Below are 21,080 nucleotides of genomic sequence, written 5' to 3'. Positions count from 1 at the left end.
AGAAAAGGTAAAAAAGACTGAATCCAAACGACTGCTAAATCACTTTAAGACGAGTAACCATCGAAATGACAGCGGCATGCGTGTTTCACCACCGTCTTAAAATGGAATTGCTAAACTGCAAAAGTGGAAATCAAACTGGACTGAAATCAATGCTGGTCTGGGTAAGTGTGCATATTCATTTAACCGCCATAAAAAGGAAATGGGAGAAGGGAGGGGATTGAAGTATGCAGGGCACAGTGGAAACCCCAACACTCTGCTCCCCCCACTGTAAAAGTCCCCTCAGTTTGTTTCCATGACTTGAGTTTAACTCGCATACCAAGGATGTGTTGTTTGTCTGGTGGTCCATTCATTTGCAACCTGTATTATGTAATATTGCTGTAATATTGCTGTAATATTGCTGTAATATTGCAGTGCAGATGGTATGTTCAGGGCCTCTGCTGTCATTTTTTTCCATTTAGTGCTTTGATTTTGATTCATTCATGTGTTATCCAAACTAAAAAAAAATGCATGAACCGACACCAGTTAACTAAATCTCTGCTAGCTTCATCACAATGGGACTTTCAGTAAGGAAGCTTAGAAATAAACACAGGCTGGCTTCTTTCAGCAGGGTGCAGACTTTGTGTGTTGATTATACCTCTCCATTGTTATGAATTGCCTTCAAGTATTTCCTAAATGAATGTTATATTTACTGCCTCAAGCACTGAAGTGTTGCCAGACACTCATTAAGATGGAGAACGCGACAAAAAAAAAAAAATCAAAGCGGCAGGTTTTTACTTTAAAGGTGGATGACAGTGTTTTGGATGTTTGACTACAAAAATAACAATGATGTGAATTCCAGAAAGGCTTTAATGTTTATTTTTGATACCTTGAAACAGGGGGGTCCAAAGTTCAGCCCGAATACAAATAAGGTGGGGGAGTCAAGTAAGGTTTTTTGTTTTAATAAAAAAAAATTTTTTGGTTAGTTAAAATATATAACATTTTTAAAAACAACAAAAAGTTGTCCTAACAAAAAGGGACATAAAGTTAGTACTAATAATACACTGTCACCCATAACACTGCTTTTCTCCAAATGCATAAATATCACTTATTAGCTTATTAGTTTGTTTACAAAATGTAAAATATCAAAGTAGCCGCCATATGATTGGTTGTTCGGTATGCAGCATTCAGTGGAAAAAGTTTGGACACCCCTGCAGCAAATGTTTGTAAATAATCCAGTTCACCCATCAACCTTGTTAGCTCATCAAACTTGGTGCCAAGTCGGAAATACCCAAACTATTTCCTTTTGTGATGCATTCAGGGTCTATCTTGATACATTTGGCGCATTAAATGAAGCTAAAACCTATTCAATGTAGGTCAATATATGCTAAGCTATCATATAGTATATATATTATATCAATATTAAATGTTTTTACAACATGCATTTGCCGTCCGAATGTGGCACGCGGTCCGCACTTTGGATACCACGTGCTAAGCTAACCATTGGAACACTCGCCTTCCTCTCTGTCGCACGCGACCCCCATATTGAGAACCACTTTGTTGTTGTTGTGACTTTAAAGAGCATAAAACGACAATAGCAACTCACCGGTGACTCCTTTGTTGGGAACATCGTTGACGTTGAAGCCCTTGGAGCTGTAGGCAGCCCGGACTTCGTTGCAGTTTCTCAACTTTTGCTCCGCCGTGGCGGACAAACACAACACGACCAGGGGGCTCAGCACACTCAGCAACACCAGCGTCTTCATTTTGGATCAGCTTTAGACGGGAAAAACACGCACACAAGAAGCGGACAAGACGTCGAAAAAGCGTCCAGGTGAGTAGCTAAGTGAGAGCCACGCCGAGGTTCCTCATGGAGACTCGTTGCTTCCTTCGGCTCAACAGGCGCTTCATTCACACAAACATTCAAACTTAAAAAGCACCACCTCTGACTTAACTCCTCTAACAGCCCGGGTGGTAAAGACAACGCCGAGTTCCAGACTCACTTAAACCCCGAAGACGCGACCAAACAAAACTTTTGCAAGAGTTTGAAAAACTTTTGTGCACTGCAGACAGGAATCCCAGGAGTGGGTTCTCTTGGTTGCGGCGGCAGGAAGAACCACAAGCAAGGAGAAGACCTCAAAAAGCTGATTCGTGTGTTTTCTCGCTTTCTGTCCACCAGCGAGGAGGCCGTGGTTTCTGCGGGTCGGGGTACTAGACTGCGAGCCTGTCCTACTGGGATCCAGATGCGAGCTTACGGCGCTGGTAGACACCCAGGAGAGAGCAGAAGTTCCGGGGACAAAGAGGGTGGAGAGCAGCAACACCAGGGGTGGAGCATGGAGCAGGACCTCCTAAGGCTGTATCCCTTTGGATAAACTTGGATCTGGACTATTGGTGGTCCCCAGCACAGAACAACAGGGGTTGATCTTAAGTTGGTCTCCAATATACGCTCCAGGGGCCATTTGCGGCTCTCAAGTCGCTATTTGGTACGGGTGGACATTTTCCTCCAAATGTTCAAGATTCATGGTTTTACAGTAGATCCCCTTTTCTCAAATCACAGCTATGGTGCGTTAAAGGAACAGCGAAAAATATGTAAATGTAGGATTTATTTAACAGTAGTGCATGCATGCTGTGATTTTTCTTTCATCAACAATCACAAATTTGCGAGTCATGAAGGCCGAATGTCAAATTAGCGTGAATCAACCATATTTATTTCAAACATGAGTACAGTTTAATTTTTATTTTTATTTTTATTTTTATTTTTATTTTTATTTTTATTTTTATTTTTATTTTTATTTTTATTTTTATTTTTATTTTTATTTTTAAACTCTGTATGGTGACCTTGAGTGTCCTGAAAGGTGCCTATGAATAAAATGTATTATTATTATTATTATTATTATTACAGTCCTAATGGCTTCCAATGTTCCTGGCATGACAAGGAGATCCCACCTGAGATGTTTTTCACATGGGCCAGTGGATCTGGGATGCTTTCTGGAGATGTTACAGGGGGCATCTCTAATAGCAAATAGACATTTTTATGGAATCTCAATTAGTTGTTGATTTTTGTGTTGGTCCCGAAAAAGCAATTACAAATTTGTCTTCCCACAAAGCTTTTTCTTGAACAATGTCCGCCATATCTATGTATTGTTTTTAGCATGAATGAAGTAAACATCCCCATCCTTCCATTCCTTTCCTTGATGGAAAAAGGTTTGGACAGTGTTGCCTCACTGTGACACCTCCTTATCAGTAAGCAACATTAGATAACCAAAAGTCTTTTCAATCACAAATTTCTCTCCCTATTTGACCTGCCTGTTGGAGATGGCCTCTTATCTGAGGTTCCAGTCGGGTGGAGATAACACCGTGGATGATAACAATTGGCGCCAAACACACTTTTTAACTGTCCTTAATTGTGTCCCACCGGGTGGTATAATCTCTTTATTAAATCTGGATCAAGTCGTAACATGTTTTTTCATAGAATGCTATTCAGAAGACAAATAGGCTAACCTTACTATTGTATTGTTGAACATCTTTCAAGGTACACACTATGTGTAGCAGGATACAGGGATTGAACTGTGCAAAACCGTCTGGTTTTAGTACCCTAAGAGCCTTTTTGGTGTCACAAACTTGGTCTGCATTTGGATGGATTTCAGTTTATTATTGTTTCAATTGAAACACTAAAAACACAATCTGGAAAGTCAATCAATCCAATGGCTTGGCGTTGACCTCTCATATTTTGGAGCAACATTTGCAATAAATTATTATTAATTATTATTAATAATATGGTGTGTTCAAGGACAACAAGACAAAGTGCAAAATCTCAACTCTTGACAAAAAATGTGTATTTGTGTATGTTTGTGTATTTATTAGCTAGACCCGTTGGGTGTTAAGTTGCTGTGTGATGAGTTTAGTGTTCTTTGTAAGATGAAACTGTGAGCCAGACTGAAATTTCCAATGCGTTGATAAGCTTGTTATGAGTTTTTCATAGCCCATGATTGACTTAGAGCTGCCTGGTCCTCACGGACACGTGCGTGCCACTATGGGTTCAAAACTGTAGTTGTCTGGAGTCCATATACTTTCTACACAAATACCAATCAGGGTCAGCAAAGGTGCAATTTTCAGATCCAGTATGTCAAAATGCAATCATAAACAGCAATGCTGATTGCTCGAGTGCAATGGAATTACCGTTTAAATGGTGCAGAAATAGCATCAAACTTCTATTGTCTTTCTATTTGGGAATCACTGAATTATACATTTTCTTGGAAATGATATGTTCACTAAATACAGCACATGTAATTCTGGTGCTTGTTTTTTTTATAATCATATTTTACTGCAGTGTTTTTCCCCCTCTTGGGAGACATTGTTTGCCTCCAGGCCCTGCCCTTACTGCACCTTGTTGTTTTTTCAAACACAACTAAACAGACACAGAAAGCTTCAGACTGCCATGCCTGCTCTGTCTCACTCTGCAGATTGAATGACATTGAAATTCAAATTTCCCAAATTCCTGAGCTGCTTCTTCGCTATTATCCTCCTCAAATGTGGTCTGTGTACTTAAATTGCAGCAGGCAGTCTTATAATTTCAAAAAAGTCCCTTTATTAAATGAAAACAAGTCCATTAAAAAGTTATGCATTTAGCCTGCATTTAGACATGTTGAAACAAGTCTGACTTGTGGTGTGTGTGTGTGTGTCCATCGGTTTGGGGGGGGGGGGCACTCAGCAAAATGACATTCCTCCTTTTGTGTCAACATTCCTCAGGCGGTTGCATTCATTCCGTGTGACTGTGGCGGCTGCAGGGGAAGCCAGGGGAAGCCAGGGGTTGCCGAGGAGCAGGAGGAGGATGCTGGAGATGTGTGCTTGGGAGAGCGTGGGCCTGGTGCTTCTCTTAATAGGCCAACAAAAGCTACCAAAATGGGCCAGTGCCATGGCAATTAGACATGAATAAGCTCTGGGCGACTTGACATGTCTCCGGTGTTTTTCTCTGACACAGGAATTCCAGCATCAAGTTTGATTTGAAATCGGACAGGAATGCAATCACCTGAATGTTGCCATTTTCATGGATACGTCGGGAGGAGTGGTCATCTGTAGTATTAGTATTGGATCAGTTTTATTCTATGTTTATTTGCCCGTAACAATGTTGATTTTCGACACATGGCTTGCATTGGGAGTATAAAACGTATTGGTACTCACCACTAATGTAAGATGATCGATGAACAGTAGCCTGGTCGTCCAGCTAGCACGAGACGCTAGCAGCCTAGAGAAGTCGTTTCCTCAAGCACAAAACTACAAAAAAAAACAGAACACAACTATGGTGCATTCAAGAACCACCGAACTGTGTGTGAAATCTCAACGCCTAACAAAAACACGATGAATGAAGTACTAAGACATGAACATGTTAGAATTGTGTGTTTTTACTTTTTACAAATATTTATTTATAAAAATATTTGTGTGAATCCACTGTATTTACTTGGTATCAATTGATTGGTATCAATCAAAATCTTCTGTATCACCCACGGCTACTGACCAACATCAAGCTGACCTTTTATTCTCATAATGCGGCTGTTTGAATATTACCCTAAGAAAACACATGAACTCTACATTTCAATAGGCCCGTTTGCCCTTTCTCCAGCCAGGCATTAGCATGAAGAGTGGACCCTCCCTCCACCACCCGTCCCACCCTCAGGAGGCTGCTGTTCCCCCCGCAGTCAGCGTTTGCTCATCTCCCAGTAATCAGACTCTGTTTTCCATCTAAAAAGCAGCAAGTCAGTTGGTGAGAGAAAAGCACAGCTGGATGACAATGGCGTTTATATCTGGATCTGCAGGGTGGGAAAAGTTACAGTGGAGCGCTCAGACGGAGAAAAAGGATTTGGAGTGTGTTTGCAGTGACGGGCCTTAGAAAAAAGCCTTAAAGGTGGAGGTGAAACCAAAACAATTAGCACTAATGAACTCATTAATTATTTTATTAGCTATTTATTATTCTATTTAGTCATATGTTATTTACGTGGATATTTAAATATTTCATTCTTCTTTTTTGTTTTTCCTTTATCACTGCGTATATTCTGACACTTCTAAAAACCTCTTGTGTACTGGTTAAATCTGCATACTTCTCCTCTTGGCCGAAAACACTCACATTCATACCTATGGACAATTTGGGTGGCCAATTAACCTAGCATATTTTTGGAATGTGGGAAGAAACCGGAGTACCCGGAGAAAACCCACGCATGCACGGGGAAAACATGTAAACTCCACACAGAGATGGCCGATGGCGGAATCGAACTCGGGTCTCCTAGCTGTGTGGCCTCTGCGCTAACCACTCATCCGTGCATCCATGAGCACTACAAGCAAAAACAAACACTGCTTGTGACTCTTGCAGGCGTGAGGCTAATAGATTCCAGTATTGTGGTAACTACGTATACTGGCAGGGGACATTGAAGTGGCTCTGGGAGGAAAAGCACATATGAATGCAAGATCTATTCCCAACATTTTTTTTTACTCAAAGAATCAAACCACAATGTACACTGAGATCTGCAAGTCATGAGTCATCCTGTAGTGTCTCTTTTCCTCAGGCTGCGTCTGCTACAAAAGATTTGCTTATGCTTTGCCAATGTAATATTCAAATTCATTCATGGCATGCACAGACAAGACAGCAACAAGTAAACAATTGGAATGTACAGTATGTTAGCCCTTGGCCCTGCCAGCCACGACTCAACCAAAACATTTCACATATTGTACAGACAAACTCTTATGTGAGTACAACCAAGATGACTGCAAAAACTACTTCGTTTGGAGGCTGCTTTCACGGGAGACTGAAGTGGTCGCTACAGCGGTTGGGTACTCATCGCATGTACAGATACTTTGGCAGACATGGTGTATATGCTGGACAAGCACCCGTTAGTCAGCGAAACTTTGTCAAGTCTTTGTCAAAAACTCAACTCTTTGTCAGAAAGTCCAGTCTTCCTCCTCTAGAAGTCTTTGTCAAGCACCCATTCATCAGGGACGCTCGAGTCCTTGCCAAGTCAGTTAAATTTTAGTAATTGTCGAGAACTTGTGAGTCAGTGAAAGTCGGGTTTTTACCAAGTACACATGAGCCAGTGAAACCTGGATTTCCATAAGTACCCGTGAATCAGTAACATTTGAATCTTCTTCCAGCATCAGTGAGTCAGTGAAACTCCAGACTTTGTCGAGCCAGCCAGTAAGTGAAAGTCAAGTCTTGTTCCAGCACCAGTGAGTCACTGGGATTTGAGTGTTTGTCACAAACCTGTGGATCAGTGAAGCTCGAGTCTTTGTCGATCACCTGAGAGTCAGTGAAAAATGAGTCTTCTTTGAGCATCAGTGAACCAGTGAGACTAGAGACTCATGAGTCAGTGCGAGTCTTCTTCACACATTGGAGTCATTGAAAGTCATGTCTTTGTCGTGCAGTCGCCAGTCAGTGAAACTCGAGTCTTCTTTGAGCATGTGTGATTCCACGTGGGCAAGAGAGGAACAGGAGAATTGATATGAAGCAAAGACCAGCTCTGTTGCTTTTCCCACACGGCTAATACATGTATGCAAATGCAGTTACAGTAAAGGTTGCAGAAGTCCTGACATGTACTGACATGACCAAATTCAGTAAAAAAAAAAAGTTCTAGTTGAATGACGCGTTCATGACTCGCACATCTCTAGAAAGAAGGGAAAATGGAAAGTGGAACATTCTGCTCATGAGCCATCAATCTTCCTTCTAATGGAATGGGCGGAGGCCTTTTGGTGAATATGTGACACACAGGACCCGATTGACGGGGTGGAACTTCCTTTATAACCTTTTTTTATCACATACAGTATAACCTTTTGAATAATATACAATAGCGGTTTATCCCAGGACTACTGAACCTATTTCAGCTATTTGTGTTTTAGTTTCAGTAGGCAGGGCAGTGGAAAATATTCATAAGACATGTATAAAAACACATGACTAAGTATAGACTATCACACTTTGTCAGATGGTCACTGTCGGGCTGCTTATCATTCCATTCGCAGTGAAATTTGATCAACTAGGAGAGGTTTATATTTTTTTAATGGCAATATAAAATGGTATATCATGAACATATATACGAAATCATTATAGTTGTACAACAATATGTATTCACATTAGACATACAGTAACGGTATACATATTAAAAATGCCTTCATGATTGATTTTCATGAAATGTTTCTAATCAGTGCATGTTAGCGAGGATTACACCACTCAGCAGTTTCTGCTTAGCCTTTGGACACATTATTCTCATGATGAACAACACATGTTACTAATACAAGTTTCAATTGCAGCTTATTGCGTGCTGTAATGGACAAGAGCCACTGTTGTTAAATGATGTCATTTGGGTGGAAAAAACTTGATAGTTTGAAGTTTTCACACTTTGGGCAAGAAGTAAGCCGGATCTCAAAGGTCACTACCGACACCAAACAAAAGTAATTCAATAAACGAAAGACAAATCATTAAACTACCAAGGCATGTGAAAACTAAAATATACTGTTTAATAATAACAATCATTCAGAGAGTGCATACCTCTGCCAAGGCTTAAACAGTTGCCACCAGCGTAAGTGAGTTGCTGCAACTGTGGTTTGGGCATTTTGTTTGTGTGCCAACTTTAGCAGGATACTTGACTACAGCTGAAGTCTATTAAATCCAGGATGTTGGTTTGCCTTCGCTTTGCCAATAGGAAATGCGGCTATAACTTAAAGCCAAAAAACAAAATGGTTGCTTCAAATTCATCATTTGGGTTTTGATCCCTTAAAAAACAACGGTGATTTTTGGAATTGTTAAAATGATTATTATTTATCATAACCAAAGGAACCCGCTCTTTTGTTGAAGGGACCCTACCCTGCTCATTTTATGAGCTTTTGAAATGACATTGCATGCCGGGGGGACACTATAGTAAGTTTTATTTCATAAAATACTGATTTAAAAAAAGGTATTTCATCTTTCAGTCCAACTCCGGTTTAGATACACAAGTCTTACATCTGAAAATAACTTTCTGGCTACCATTTTTAAGAAAAAGCAACAAACTGTACTGAGCAGTGGTCTCGGATTACCGCTAGCCACTGGGCTAGTTGTCATACGTGGACTTCTTAAAGTTTTCACAAGATCTTGTGGCATTTTCAGACCCGATCGTTCACGAGTTTTACACCCCAAACCTGTGATATGACACTTCCACGTGTAGAACAAGAGTACAACATTTTAAGCAAAGAGTGGAGCCTCGGTTTTGTCATGCATTCGATAAATCATGTTAATGTATGAAAACCGAAACTATTTTTTGCTTATCAGATGGAAGAAAGGGGACAGAAACAGAACTTGTGTGCATTTTATGACCAAATAAACCACACACACACAATTAAGATGATTATAGGACTCCCTAGCCGGAATAGTGGTATTTTACGAAACGATATTGGGTTCACAAGAACGAGATTAGACAATATTTTAACATGAATCTTTGTGTTTTTATTCATTATTAGTATCTACATTTAGTTTATTAGATGACTCTCGGGCCACAGTTTGGATACCCATGTGCGTTTTGCCAGGTAATGAGTGTGTCCAAGCTCGGCCTTCTTAGTCTCCAGCTGGTCAGGGCTTGGGTTGGATTGTGGAGGGGTTTATGCAGCTTTCAGCCTGGCATTGCATGGCAATACTTGTGTGTAATTAGAGGTGGAGCTACACTCCACTCCTGCTCGTCGCTAGTATTTAATTAGCAAATAAAATGGTGGACAGTACTTGCTCGGGATTAAGGGTGGAGACCAGCTCGATAACAATACATTCGTCACGGAGAGAATCACCAAAAGGTTGTGCTTTGTTTGGACACTCTTTGGCCGTATGTTAACCGGGACAATAATAATTTTCATTAAAAATGAAAAAACGGGCTCATAAAAAAACACGATTCTACTGTACAGATAAGGCTAAAAAGCTAGAAATGTAGGCTTAGGCCCCCTTTAGTCCTTTTATGACTGTAATTTACACGTCTGGCTTTGGGGACACGTACGCAACAAGTTTGTAAACTAAGGAGCTCTTGAAAGTAACACGTAAAATACTGTATTTTCCCGCAACGTCACTTCACTCACAAATCATACTTTCAGAAGACATACAGTATGTCACTGCTGTAAACATGATGCTAACACATACGTAGAAACCCACACATGTACAGGGGACGTCTGTACACGAGCCCAAGACTCCCTTTTGGGCAAGTCAGAGCCGCCAGTCTGAAATGATTTGGCTATCTCTAGCAGAAACAACATAGAGAGAAATATAGAAGACATTTTAGTGGCGTTTGAACAGAATGTGTCATTTTTTACCTGTCAAGGCAGGAGGTGGTTGACGACCACGGGTGACATATTGTGTCTGCAAGGCAATAAATAATTCAGTGCAGCCTGAAAATGGGAGCGTTTGAAAAAGGAGCACAGACCACCTTACTTGCAGGTCCATGACAAAGCTCTCTGATGAGGAGGGGGGGGCTTGTGTGCTGGGGGGCGCTCATCTGGAAATGGTGGGAATGGCCAAGGTTCGTATTTACATCACGGCAAGTTCATCAGGTGTGCTTTAAAAAACAACATGTTTGAAATGTTTCTTTCGCGGCTGGCGGTCAGTGGCGACACAGCAGAAGGAGAAATAGCGTCACGGAGAATGTCAGGACCAGATAGGAGCTCCGCACTGCAGCTCCCAGTGAGGGGATTCTTCCTGCCCCGGCGGGGGCCAGTCGAGGGGTCAGAAGCTGCTCCTGGAAGGTGAAGTCATCCATTGCCAGGTTATCTGCGAGGTCTGAGAGGCAGCCAGACGGAAATAGAGACAGAGGAGATGGACGGGAGATAGTGGGGCAGGGGGGGCGGGTGAAAGAATGAAAAATATGAGAGAAGCAGGAAAGGAGGAAAGGATGGAGATAATTAGAACCAACACAGTCACAAAAGCTGAAAAACACGTGTGGTATGTCTGCCCTCCTTTCGTATGATGCCTTGCCCAGCTGTAACAACAACGTTACACTTTGGGAATTAGACAGCCAAGCCTGTTGGATAACCAGATGTCATGTGTAAGCATTATAAACTCATGCTGCATCACAGGAACATATTTTACTCCCAAGTGTTGAATAGTGAATTGAAGCGGTGAGATGACAAAACCAAAATAAACAAAGTGTTGAGTTCGGTTATGTCTGTTTTTATGAATGAAGCCACAGTATGAATGAAGCTCTTAAAGGGTATTTTGATGTGTCATTACAATTTTACACTTTGTATTTATTATATGTACAACATGAGACATGGCAGCGTTGACAGGTCGCCACTTCTCAGGGTTAAAACGCTCTAGTTCAACAACCAGCGCCCTGGCATGCGGATGACATCACTTATGAGGAGAGAGGAGTTTTCACAACGCTGAGATATGAATGACATTGTTCAAAAATGCAAAGGGGAAAACTTTCCTATACTCTTTGGCGTATTCACGCAAGGCCATTCGTTCTGTGTTGGCATGACCCCCCCCCGGACAACACACTGACTATTGCTTGTCCTATCACTTTATTTCTACAGTCTTATTGAAATTTCTCTGAGATTGTTTATTTCCATTCCTATCTGAGGTTATTCAGATTATTTTGGACAAGGCTTGCGTTGTAACTAATTGATTGATTCATCGACTAAAAAACCTGCTTCTTGTTGTACACTCTATCACTATATGGAGATATTGTAGTTATTTTCCGATTATTACTCTGATTAATTACTTGCAAGACGGGTGATCAAATTCATTAATTAATGTTCAATTTTGCTCTGTTACTACAATTTCTATGTGTTTTTGGATTATTTCCAGTCTTATTTGCAGTGGTTTTGATTATTTTGTGCCAGATTGTTGCTGTCATTTATCATATGCAAGAAGGGCGATCACATTCATTTAATGACAAATTCTATTCTGTTGTAGTTCTGTAAATGACTCTTAATATGTGGATTAATTTCAGTTTTATTTGTAAGAAGAGTGAACACATTCATGCAATATTTCCAGTTTGCCGCTAAGTTTTCCTAATTCTATAAGTTTGGGGTAGAATATGATCTGAGGTATTCCACTGTGTTACAAGTGCGTTCCAGGTGTTAGTACTCCAGAGCTATGGGAGTGATTCTATAATTAGAAGTAAAAGCTACGGTACATCCAAAATATGATTTATATTTGCCTTAATCCTACATTACTCCTCAGCTCCTGTATCCCAATTCTCCTTGTCCATCTGTTGCCTTCGCTGCAGTGACTTAGTCACCTGCTGCTGAGTTCTTACTCACAGCTGCTTCATCGCTCCCCATCGCTCCCCATCGCTCCCCATCGCTCCCCATCCACAGCTGTGCTCCTACTGACACTGAGCAGAAACCTCCCGCCCCGTGTGTGTGTGTGTGTGTGTATGCTTTGTCTGGTGAAAAGCTGAGAGGGGGGACTGCAATAAGAAGGCTGAGTTATGACGGAGGGCGGGAGGATATCAGCATTAAAGAGCGTGTTGGTTGGGCATGCCAACAATGAGCTAGTACACACTCCAATGCACACACAGTCACATCTGTGCTCATAAAATATCACATACTCCAAACTGACCGAGCCGTCTAATCGGATGTGTGTCTTATGCTCCTGTGTGGGAGGAAGGGCCGGCCCTTAAGGAAACAGTCCCACATGAGAGGGGCGGCGCTCGGGGCTCCCAGGCCGTTTATGGCCAGGCTCCTTGTCAAACAGAGGAAGGGTGCAAATAAATAAATATTCCAAACTGCACCTCCTGTGAATTTCATTGCGATGACATCATCATGTGATCAGCGGCCAGAAGGACAATTAACTTTTCTTCTCCCTCCCGACATGGCAGCGGGCAGACATTCATCGGGGCTGTGAAAGAACGATTTGTCACCGTCGACAGCAGAGCACCGTAATGCTGAGCCAATTAAGCTGAAGGTGCAATTCGATACAGCTTTTATGCCCTGCGGATAAGAGGCAGGGCGGGGGCAAGTGTGTTTGTATGTATCTGAGAAAAAGCCCGAGACAAAGTGAGAAAGTATTGTGGTGGAGGACCCAAGAGTGGCAATAATGTGCGAGTGTAAAGTGAAAAAAAGCCATTTAAGAAGCACAAATGGAGCAAAAAGGGTCTCTCTGCTATTTTAAAGACACAGGCTGGACCATAGAGGGGCCTTGTTCTGCAAGCTTTAAAAACAACTCCACAGGGACGGAACACTATGCAAACCTAAATCCCCAACAGTCGTATGCAGGGTTGGGACTAATAATATCCTGGTATAATTAGTGATGGACATCTGCGCCCGCGTAGAAAGACTAGAAAGACTAGAAAGTGTGAGATTAATAGAGAACAGCGTTCACCTTTTGACTCGTTTCAAGCAAGAGTCAAGGCATTGGACAATTAACCAGGCAGATCAATAAGACTTAGAATTACAGTGAAATCTCGTTTTTTGTTAATCTATTGCGTTCCAAAACCGACAATTTGGAGTGGCTAATTAACCTAGCATGTTTTTGGAATGTGGGAGGAAACCGGAGTACCCGGAAAAAACCCATGCATGCATGGGGAGAACATGCAAACTCCACACATTGAACTCAGGTCTCCTAGCTGTGAGGTGTGCTCGCAAACCACTCAACCACCGTGCAGCCATTAAGCTAAACTGATAAATCTGTTCCAGACAAACAAAAATATTAACACAAAACACACCTTATAGGGGAAAAAATATTGTTTTACAAACAATAAAGTCTGTCTGTGTAGAATCTGTCCATAGTGTCCAAAATATTCTTCATTCATTTTCTACCGCTTTTCCTCACAAGGGTCGCGGGGGGTGCTGGAGCCTATCCCAGCTGTCTTTGACCGAGAGACTGGTGGCCAGCCAATCCCAGGGCACATATAGACAAACAACCATTCACACTCACATTCATACCTATGGACAATTTGGAGTGGCTAATTAACCTAGCATGTTTTTGAATGTGGGAGGAAACCGGAGTACCCGGAGAAAACCCACGCATGCACGGGGAGAACATGCAAACTTCACACAGAGATGGCCGAGGGTGGAATTGAACTCGGGTCTCCTAGCTGTGAGGTCTGCGCGCTCACCACTCACACACAAAATATGAACACAAAACACACCTTATAGGGGAACAAATATTGTTTTAAACATTAATCATGAGTTTTACAAACAATAAAGTCTGTCTGTCTAGAATCTGTCTATAGTGTCCAAAATATAAGTCATCAAAATGCAACCAAACGTTAAGATAATAACCAAAACAAAGTCAAGCTTCCACTGTAAACACACCCACAACCCCATTAGTGATAACTGTGTCCAGGGTGGGCCCTTGAGGTCTCATTGACTCCATTCCAAGCGCCCATGTTCTAAAGATCCCGCCTTAAAGAACACCACCTTGCTAGGCCCCCCCTGCCAGCTTTATTGCGGCCTTATGAGCTCAAGTTACGAGCCGGAGTGGGGGGGGTCAGCAGTGCAGCCATTGATTGGTGATGCTGTGGTTCTACTCTGAACGAGGCAGGCCAGCAAGTCACATGCATGTCAACAGCCGGCGATGCGTTTAAGGTCTAACTTTATGTTGTTTTTAGCCAACAGTCCCCAGGAGGAGAACAGGCAAGGGGACGCACATTTTTAGGGGTGAGCGGATGTTTGTTTGGATCCCTGTAGAGGGTCAAAGAGTGGCTGGAGTGTCTGTATATACATGCATGTATGCTAGTGCGTTGCTGTGGTTGACTGTCTGTGCAAAAGGAAATGGGGCTAAAAGGGGGTGGGAGTCTGGACTTTTCTCGACAGCATCCAGCGCCTCAGGCCTTTTTGTTTACAGTCAAGAAAAAATGAAGCAGAGTGGAGAACTATGTTTTCTGAGGATTATGTGTTTAAACACTTACAGGAAATGCTGGAGTTCAGTGTTATGTCTAAAAGGTCCAACAGAATCCATTTCAGATTTAAAAACTGAATCAGGCACCAGTCACAAAACTCGTTTAAATTGGGTGTTCGATTAATTGGGTTTGCCGATTCACATTCGCATAAACTCTCCCATGTGCAACAAGTTGTGAACCGGGTTCTCGATTCATTGGGGTCACCTGTCACAGAGTTCCCAGAGTTCCCGTCAACACAATTCAGCCGTCATCAAATTCATGCGCATTCAGACTCCAACCTCCTGGCACTCCCCTTTAAGACCAAGATCCGAACCCGGGGAGACAGAGCCTTCTCCGTCGCTGGCCCCACCCTCTGGAACTCTTTGCCCGACCTTCTCACCTTCAAAAAACAACTCAAAACCCACCTGTTTAAATCCGTTTTTAATGTCTAACTTTTTATACCTGACTGCTGCGCCCCGCCCCGCCCCGCCCCACCCCGCTTTTAGCGCTGAATGAATATTTGGATATTGTATTTTAATGCATCGTACTCTGTTTTTACTCAACTCTATTTTATTTCTTTTTTCTCTACTGTAAAGCGTCTTTGAGTACTAGCGTTAAGTAGCGTTACTAGTACTAGCTAGTAAAAGCGCTATACAAATAAAATTTATTATTATTATTATGATTATTATTATTATTCATTCATTCATTTTCTACCGCTTTTTCCTCACGACGGTTGTGGGGGGTGCTGGAGCCTATCCCAGCTGTCTTCTATTATTATTATTATTATTATTATTATTATTATTATTATTATTATTATTATTATTATTATTATTATTATTATTATTATTATTATTATTATTATTATTATTATTATAAGCTAGTAGTCCGACTTTCTCTCATTTTGCCATCATTGTGCATAAGTCTAGAATTGGCCCTAATTCTATACTTTCAAGGTGTTTTGCCATATTAGTAGATGTGTTTCATAAACGCGTGAAGGAGGACCTGAAGAATCTCCTAAGCCCTGGGGTGAACGTGTACCTTCATGGTCCAGTACAGTTTATTGACTACATGTGCACTATGCACAAAGCCTTTTTTTGGTTCCATAAGTATGTGGAATGTTAAGTCTCCAAACACAGGTGCTTCTTATGAAATTGGAGAGATGGTTTAGATTGCCGTTACGTTGGCAGACGTTGTGTGCACATAACACACTGAAGCGGGTCAAATCTGATCTGGGTTCTCAACAAGAATCATCAGCTTAAGAGACATTATAGAGTCCCAAGTAAAGCAAATATTTGATCATTGATCTCATCTCAACAAAGCCAAGTGAACGTTGCGCTCAGCACATTAGGAGAGCGAAGCCTCTCACCCAGTGTGGATTCAGTCTTTGGACCGCAAACTCAACAAGAGGACGTTGCTCCTGTGAGACTCCTGATTGGCTGCATGCGTTTGTGTTTGTATGTCGGGCAACAGATAAGGTTGTGATTACTAGCTTGTTGCGCAACACGCTGGTCACATTCTGTTGCTCCTGAGACTCGACCACAGCAATTTGCTCCATGACATTGCTGATTGAGAACTGCGAAGCAACTGAGGGGAGCCGTGCGGGGATGCTTCTGTCCGTGGAATGTGAGCGTCTGCCTCCACACCCACAGCCTGACCACAGGGGCGTTCGGAGGGACTGGGAATGTTGGGCCAATACAAACGGGACGCCCAGAGGAGGCTGTGCCTCGGGCCTACGGAACAGCGCTGCTCTGTGAGTGGCTCTGGCCTCCCGACCTTCACAACACTGGCTGTTATTCCAGGGACCGTCCCACACAGAGGGAAAAAGAAGACCAGGAGAGGACGCAAACAGGAATGATGGTGTTTGCAAAGGTTTGAGCACATGATGCAGAGCACATGATGAGAACATTCAGACAACAAGCTGCCAGAAAGAAAAACTTTCACTGAGATTATCTAAGGTGTGACTTTAGTGGACAAGTTTGATTCCACACAAACATGCTTATGACCATCCAGTGTTGCTGACATTGGAACATTCATTTCCCGGAGGGCACATACTCTCATCTAATTTGACATGCAAAGACGTCATGTCTATGAAAAATATGTCATCTTATTGCACGTATTGCAGGGCTGTAAGCATATCTACTAACTACTGTCCAGTTACTGTTCAGTGCAAAGTAAGACTCAAAATGGAACCATGGCAGTATTGTCTTAAAATAACAAAATGTGTTGCTTTTAGGTTTTAGCCGCCAGAAGAAAGATGCATACCGGCCAACATTTACATTTGAAAAAAAGTGACGTTGGTGGAAAGACCCGACCGCCCACTGCCAGTGCTGACGCTCAAGCATGGATGCCATCGCCGATGCAACCGACAGTACCGTTTCTTTTAATCAAAGGGTGATGAGAAAGACGCGCAGGTAGAAGCTTTCTCGAAGAAAATGGTGATGTAGCGACTTCATGCAAAGGAGTCGCTGAGAGGCCGAAGCCGGGCCTTTCCTTTGTCTGATGCGCCGCACATAAAACATCTCTAAAATACGAAAAATAAGTTTAACCTTTTATTTAAGAAAAATAATGATCAACTTATGATACCATGCACATAACCATAATCAAAGTAATCACAGAAATTAAAGAAATTAGCGGTCAACAAAAAATACGGCAACTCTGGCCACACAGGTCAGCAGGTGCCTGTTATTATTATTATTATTATATTATATATTCATCACCGACCATATCCATTTGGATTTGACCTTCTTCCGTCATCCATGTGACCACAACAAATCTAATTAATATCATAAACAATAACAAACAAAGGTTAAAAATCCTTGCTCACAGGTAAATGTCTACCAGTCATCTTCCACGATGAGCTGCACGTTGCGCCACCGGCCCCTCCCTGCGCCTCCCACCATAGCAGTTACTCTGAAGTATTTATAGTCTTTCCAGTAACAGCTAATATAGCCGTAGAAATTAGACCGAGAGAGCACGAGAAGAGATATAAAAACTGGAAACAGAGGCATAAATTTAAACGACAATTCCTGGTAGGGCTCTGAGGGTGGAAAGTGAGCGAGCGAGTGAGCGAGCGAGTGAGCGAGCGAGTTAGAGAGTTAGAGAGCGAGGTAAAAAAGGAGAACAAGTCAAACATACAAAGACTCAATTCTGCGCTGAAGGCGCGGCGAGGGGCTCAAACAGAGGAGGAGGTGGGGAGCTCCTGCACTCACAGAGGAGGCCTGTAACCTTCAGCGGCTCTGAGGTTGGTGCTGAGGCGGGGTCAGAGGTCAGCTGGGGGGCTTTTGGCTTTTTCGGGAAGGATGGGACAACTGGTTTGTTATCAGGGTGTGATAGCGAGTGCAGCTTTGGCCTGAAGGAACTGCTGGTCAAAGAGCCTCCGAGGAACATATTCTTAGGGCGCTATCTTTATCACACAGTAATGAGGGGGGGGGGCATGTGACAGATATTTACATATTCCCTCCCAGACGTCAGTCCGGAGAAAGAACTGGAGCTGCCACTTTGGGAATGATGTTTTATGCCTGCCAACAAACACGCAGAGTTCTCTTTGTATTGGTGCCTACTGAAAGGCGGACTAGAATTACAGCAATTTGGCTGCTGTGGCTGCACGCACACACACACACATGCACGCACACACACACACACACACGCACGCACACACACACACACACACAGAAAGTGCTTTCACTGTCTATTTGGAGCTGGTTCCAGTGGTCAGCGTGTGGTTTTGTGCAGCAGCTTCCAGTCTCGCGGCGGCAGGACTCCGGCGATGCCTGCTGCATTGTTGAACGGCGTTCAGGAATAAGCTGCCAAATGAAAAGTGAGGGCGGCTCGGAAGGAGACGCGGCTACGTGCGTACAAGGCGAGTCGAGGGTTAGCATGTAAAATGCAAATCACCTGAGCCTTCAACAAGTTTTTTAAGACGTTCCCACAAAATGGCCGTAGTGTGTAGTTTTGAGCCGCCGGCCTCCAGAATGGACCCGCTGTGTGCGGAGTGTTTGTGGACTGTGGCTGAGCTGATGGACACAACCCAGGAATGGGCCTGGAATCAATTTACTGCGTCCAAAAGTGCCTGCGAATGTAAATAAAGCTCTTGAGCAAACAAACGCTTTTTCCGAAAGGCACACACAAACACAGAAAAATGCATAAGTCTACAAAATGAACCGAGCGCTGGTGGGCCCCCTTCGTGAAAACGATGAGAACCCAGTCGGGTCCGTGCGCTTGTTTCCACAGAAATGAAAGCCAGGGCTCTTCTTCCGGCCTTCTGGCTAATCTTAAGGGTTTTATCCCTGGAATCACTTGAGAAGGCGGCATGGCAGCTGACCAGGAAGGGTCCGGTAGGAGGCTAACTTCCTCCCTCTGTTCCTCCACCATCTTTCTCGTCACCGAGAGGGGATACCAGAGATGTACAGCGTCATTTTTGCGTGGGGGAATGGAGGAGGTGAGGAAGGAATAGCATCAGCTTCCGGAGGCTGGGATGGGAGTTCAGAACATCGGAGCAGAGCACTTTCACTGGATTCCACTTGTGAACCTCAACACCTCCTACATCTAGCAACCTTTTCACACCTCAGTTACCCTCCAAAAGGTACAATTACATTAGTTCAATTTAGTTCAAATCACTTTGGAATTTTAGTCCGACAAACGACATTTGCCCTGTAGCGGTTAGCGTTATATAGCATGACATCAATGACATCAGAGCAATTTGCCGCTACATGCTCGGTAAATGCTATGACACGCCGTGACCTTCCAGCATTTCTGCCCGTGATGAAGCACACATGTCCCAAAAGAGCAACACATTTTTGCCAGTAAGTCCATTAAAAATGATCACAACAATGATAATCATGCTTTTTCCAAAGCACGAAAGTATTAGCATTAGCATTCATACAGTACATGGTGTAATCACAGCTTGGTCTGCTTAGAAATTGATGATTAAAGAGCAATTTTATAACAATTCAAAAGGGAAAAAAATACAATTGAACACAAACCTCAGAACCACCATGATAGACAAAACACACAAGACCTCACACAAACTCCGTTCACAGTTTTTTGTGTCACTTATTCCAAAAGAGGGACCAAATTCAACAAAGAGACAATAATCCATACCGGATCAAATTGCTTGTTAGCATATTGCTAGCTTGATGTTGGCGTTGTCCTCTGCTAAACATTTGGAATAAAAGTGAGTGTTGTCATGATTAGATTGGATTACTCAGTCCAGGTTTAAGTCTTAATTATACCTTAATTAAACACCTTCAAAGTATAAAATGTATAGGTTGGCAAACCGTAGCATCAAAAGAGCCATTCGGGCCTATTTCCATCAAATTGAACCACTGACTAGTGTTGAATTTGGTGCACAATAATCTGCATTTTGAAGCAAATCTTAGGTATGTTTGCCTCAATTATTATGCATTAAAAAGACAAAATCACCCAAAATGCAAATATAAGGCTTTCAGAAGATGCATTCAAGGATGCTGTGAATGATATGTAGTATTCTGCACTGGTCACTAGGTGTCAGTAATGTTACTGTAATGCTCGGTGAGTCACTAAAACGATAACAAATAAGATTTCATTGCCAGTTTGAATAATCCCTAATAAAAACAGTTGCTACAGTAACCCACACCAAGCTACAACTGAACCCCATGACATCACTTCCTGTCTGCCCACCACTCCGCTCCCCTAAGGAACACATTTATAGTAGCAACACACAAGTCTTATTTATGAGTGTCAAGGTGACTATAGGGGTGCTGGTTTATGTCTATAGGGGCTCTAATCATGTTAAAAAACAAACTTAAGCAGGTTTTCTTTGCTTTAACTCCAAAACTATTTAATTTATAAATTGGGTATCCTACTTTCTGGGGAAGAATAAAGACATAATCCGTGAACATAAAGACATAAAGATGTAAGGATTGCAGGGTTTTTAATAGTTGTTTCCCTCCTTTCCTTACGTGATGCCTCATGGTAACATGCCTGGCAACTACACGTGGAAGAAACCGTACCCGGCAAGACAAAAATGTGTGCAGTCAGCTCTATGAAGCAACACGGCTCTTAAAGCACCCAGCAAACAACATGGACGTCTCCCGAGCCGCCACAGCTAATATCAACAGTGTCTGGATTACGGCTGCTTTGATGAAAACATGTGGTAAACACTACGGTGGACGAGCGGCGCCGTGTGACTCACCTATCAGGTGCTGAGGGTCAGAGGTCACAGCTGCAGCTAATTAACATGCCAGGTTGTTGCACCGCTAACATGTACGGGTGTTAATTCCACCCACATCCAGACGAAAGAATGTTTAG

At 42.6% G+C, this 21,080-nt stretch overlaps 2 protein-coding genes across 2 annotated transcripts in view; both read right to left on the bottom strand.

The window, feature by feature from the left end:
• Positions 1-2,564, bottom strand: part of gpc4 (glypican 4) — a 29,142-nt gene extending 26,578 nt beyond the window's left edge. The window contains exon 1 of the mRNA XM_058063478.2: positions 1,583-2,564. Coding sequence (XP_057919461.1) covers positions 1,583-1,739 — 157 coding nt within the window. The 5' untranslated portion in view covers positions 1,740-2,564. The remainder of the gene's footprint in view (positions 1-1,582) is intronic.
• A 5,430-nt stretch (positions 2,565-7,994) lies between these two features.
• Positions 7,995-21,080, bottom strand: part of gpc3 (glypican 3) — an 86,853-nt gene continuing 73,767 nt past the window's right edge. Inside the window, exon 8 of the mRNA XM_058063678.2 lies at positions 7,995-10,741. Coding sequence (XP_057919661.2) covers positions 10,566-10,741 — 176 coding nt within the window. The 3' untranslated portion in view covers positions 7,995-10,565. The remainder of the gene's footprint in view (positions 10,742-21,080) is intronic.

This window comes from Doryrhamphus excisus, linkage group LG22 (assembly GCF_037039965.1).
Source record: "Doryrhamphus excisus strain RoL-2023G ecotype Guam linkage group LG22, RoL_Dexc_Guam_v1.1, whole genome shotgun sequence".
Lineage (NCBI taxonomy): Eukaryota > Metazoa > Chordata > Actinopteri > Syngnathiformes > Syngnathidae > Doryrhamphus > Doryrhamphus excisus.
This window is presented reverse-complemented; position numbering and strand designations above follow the sequence as displayed.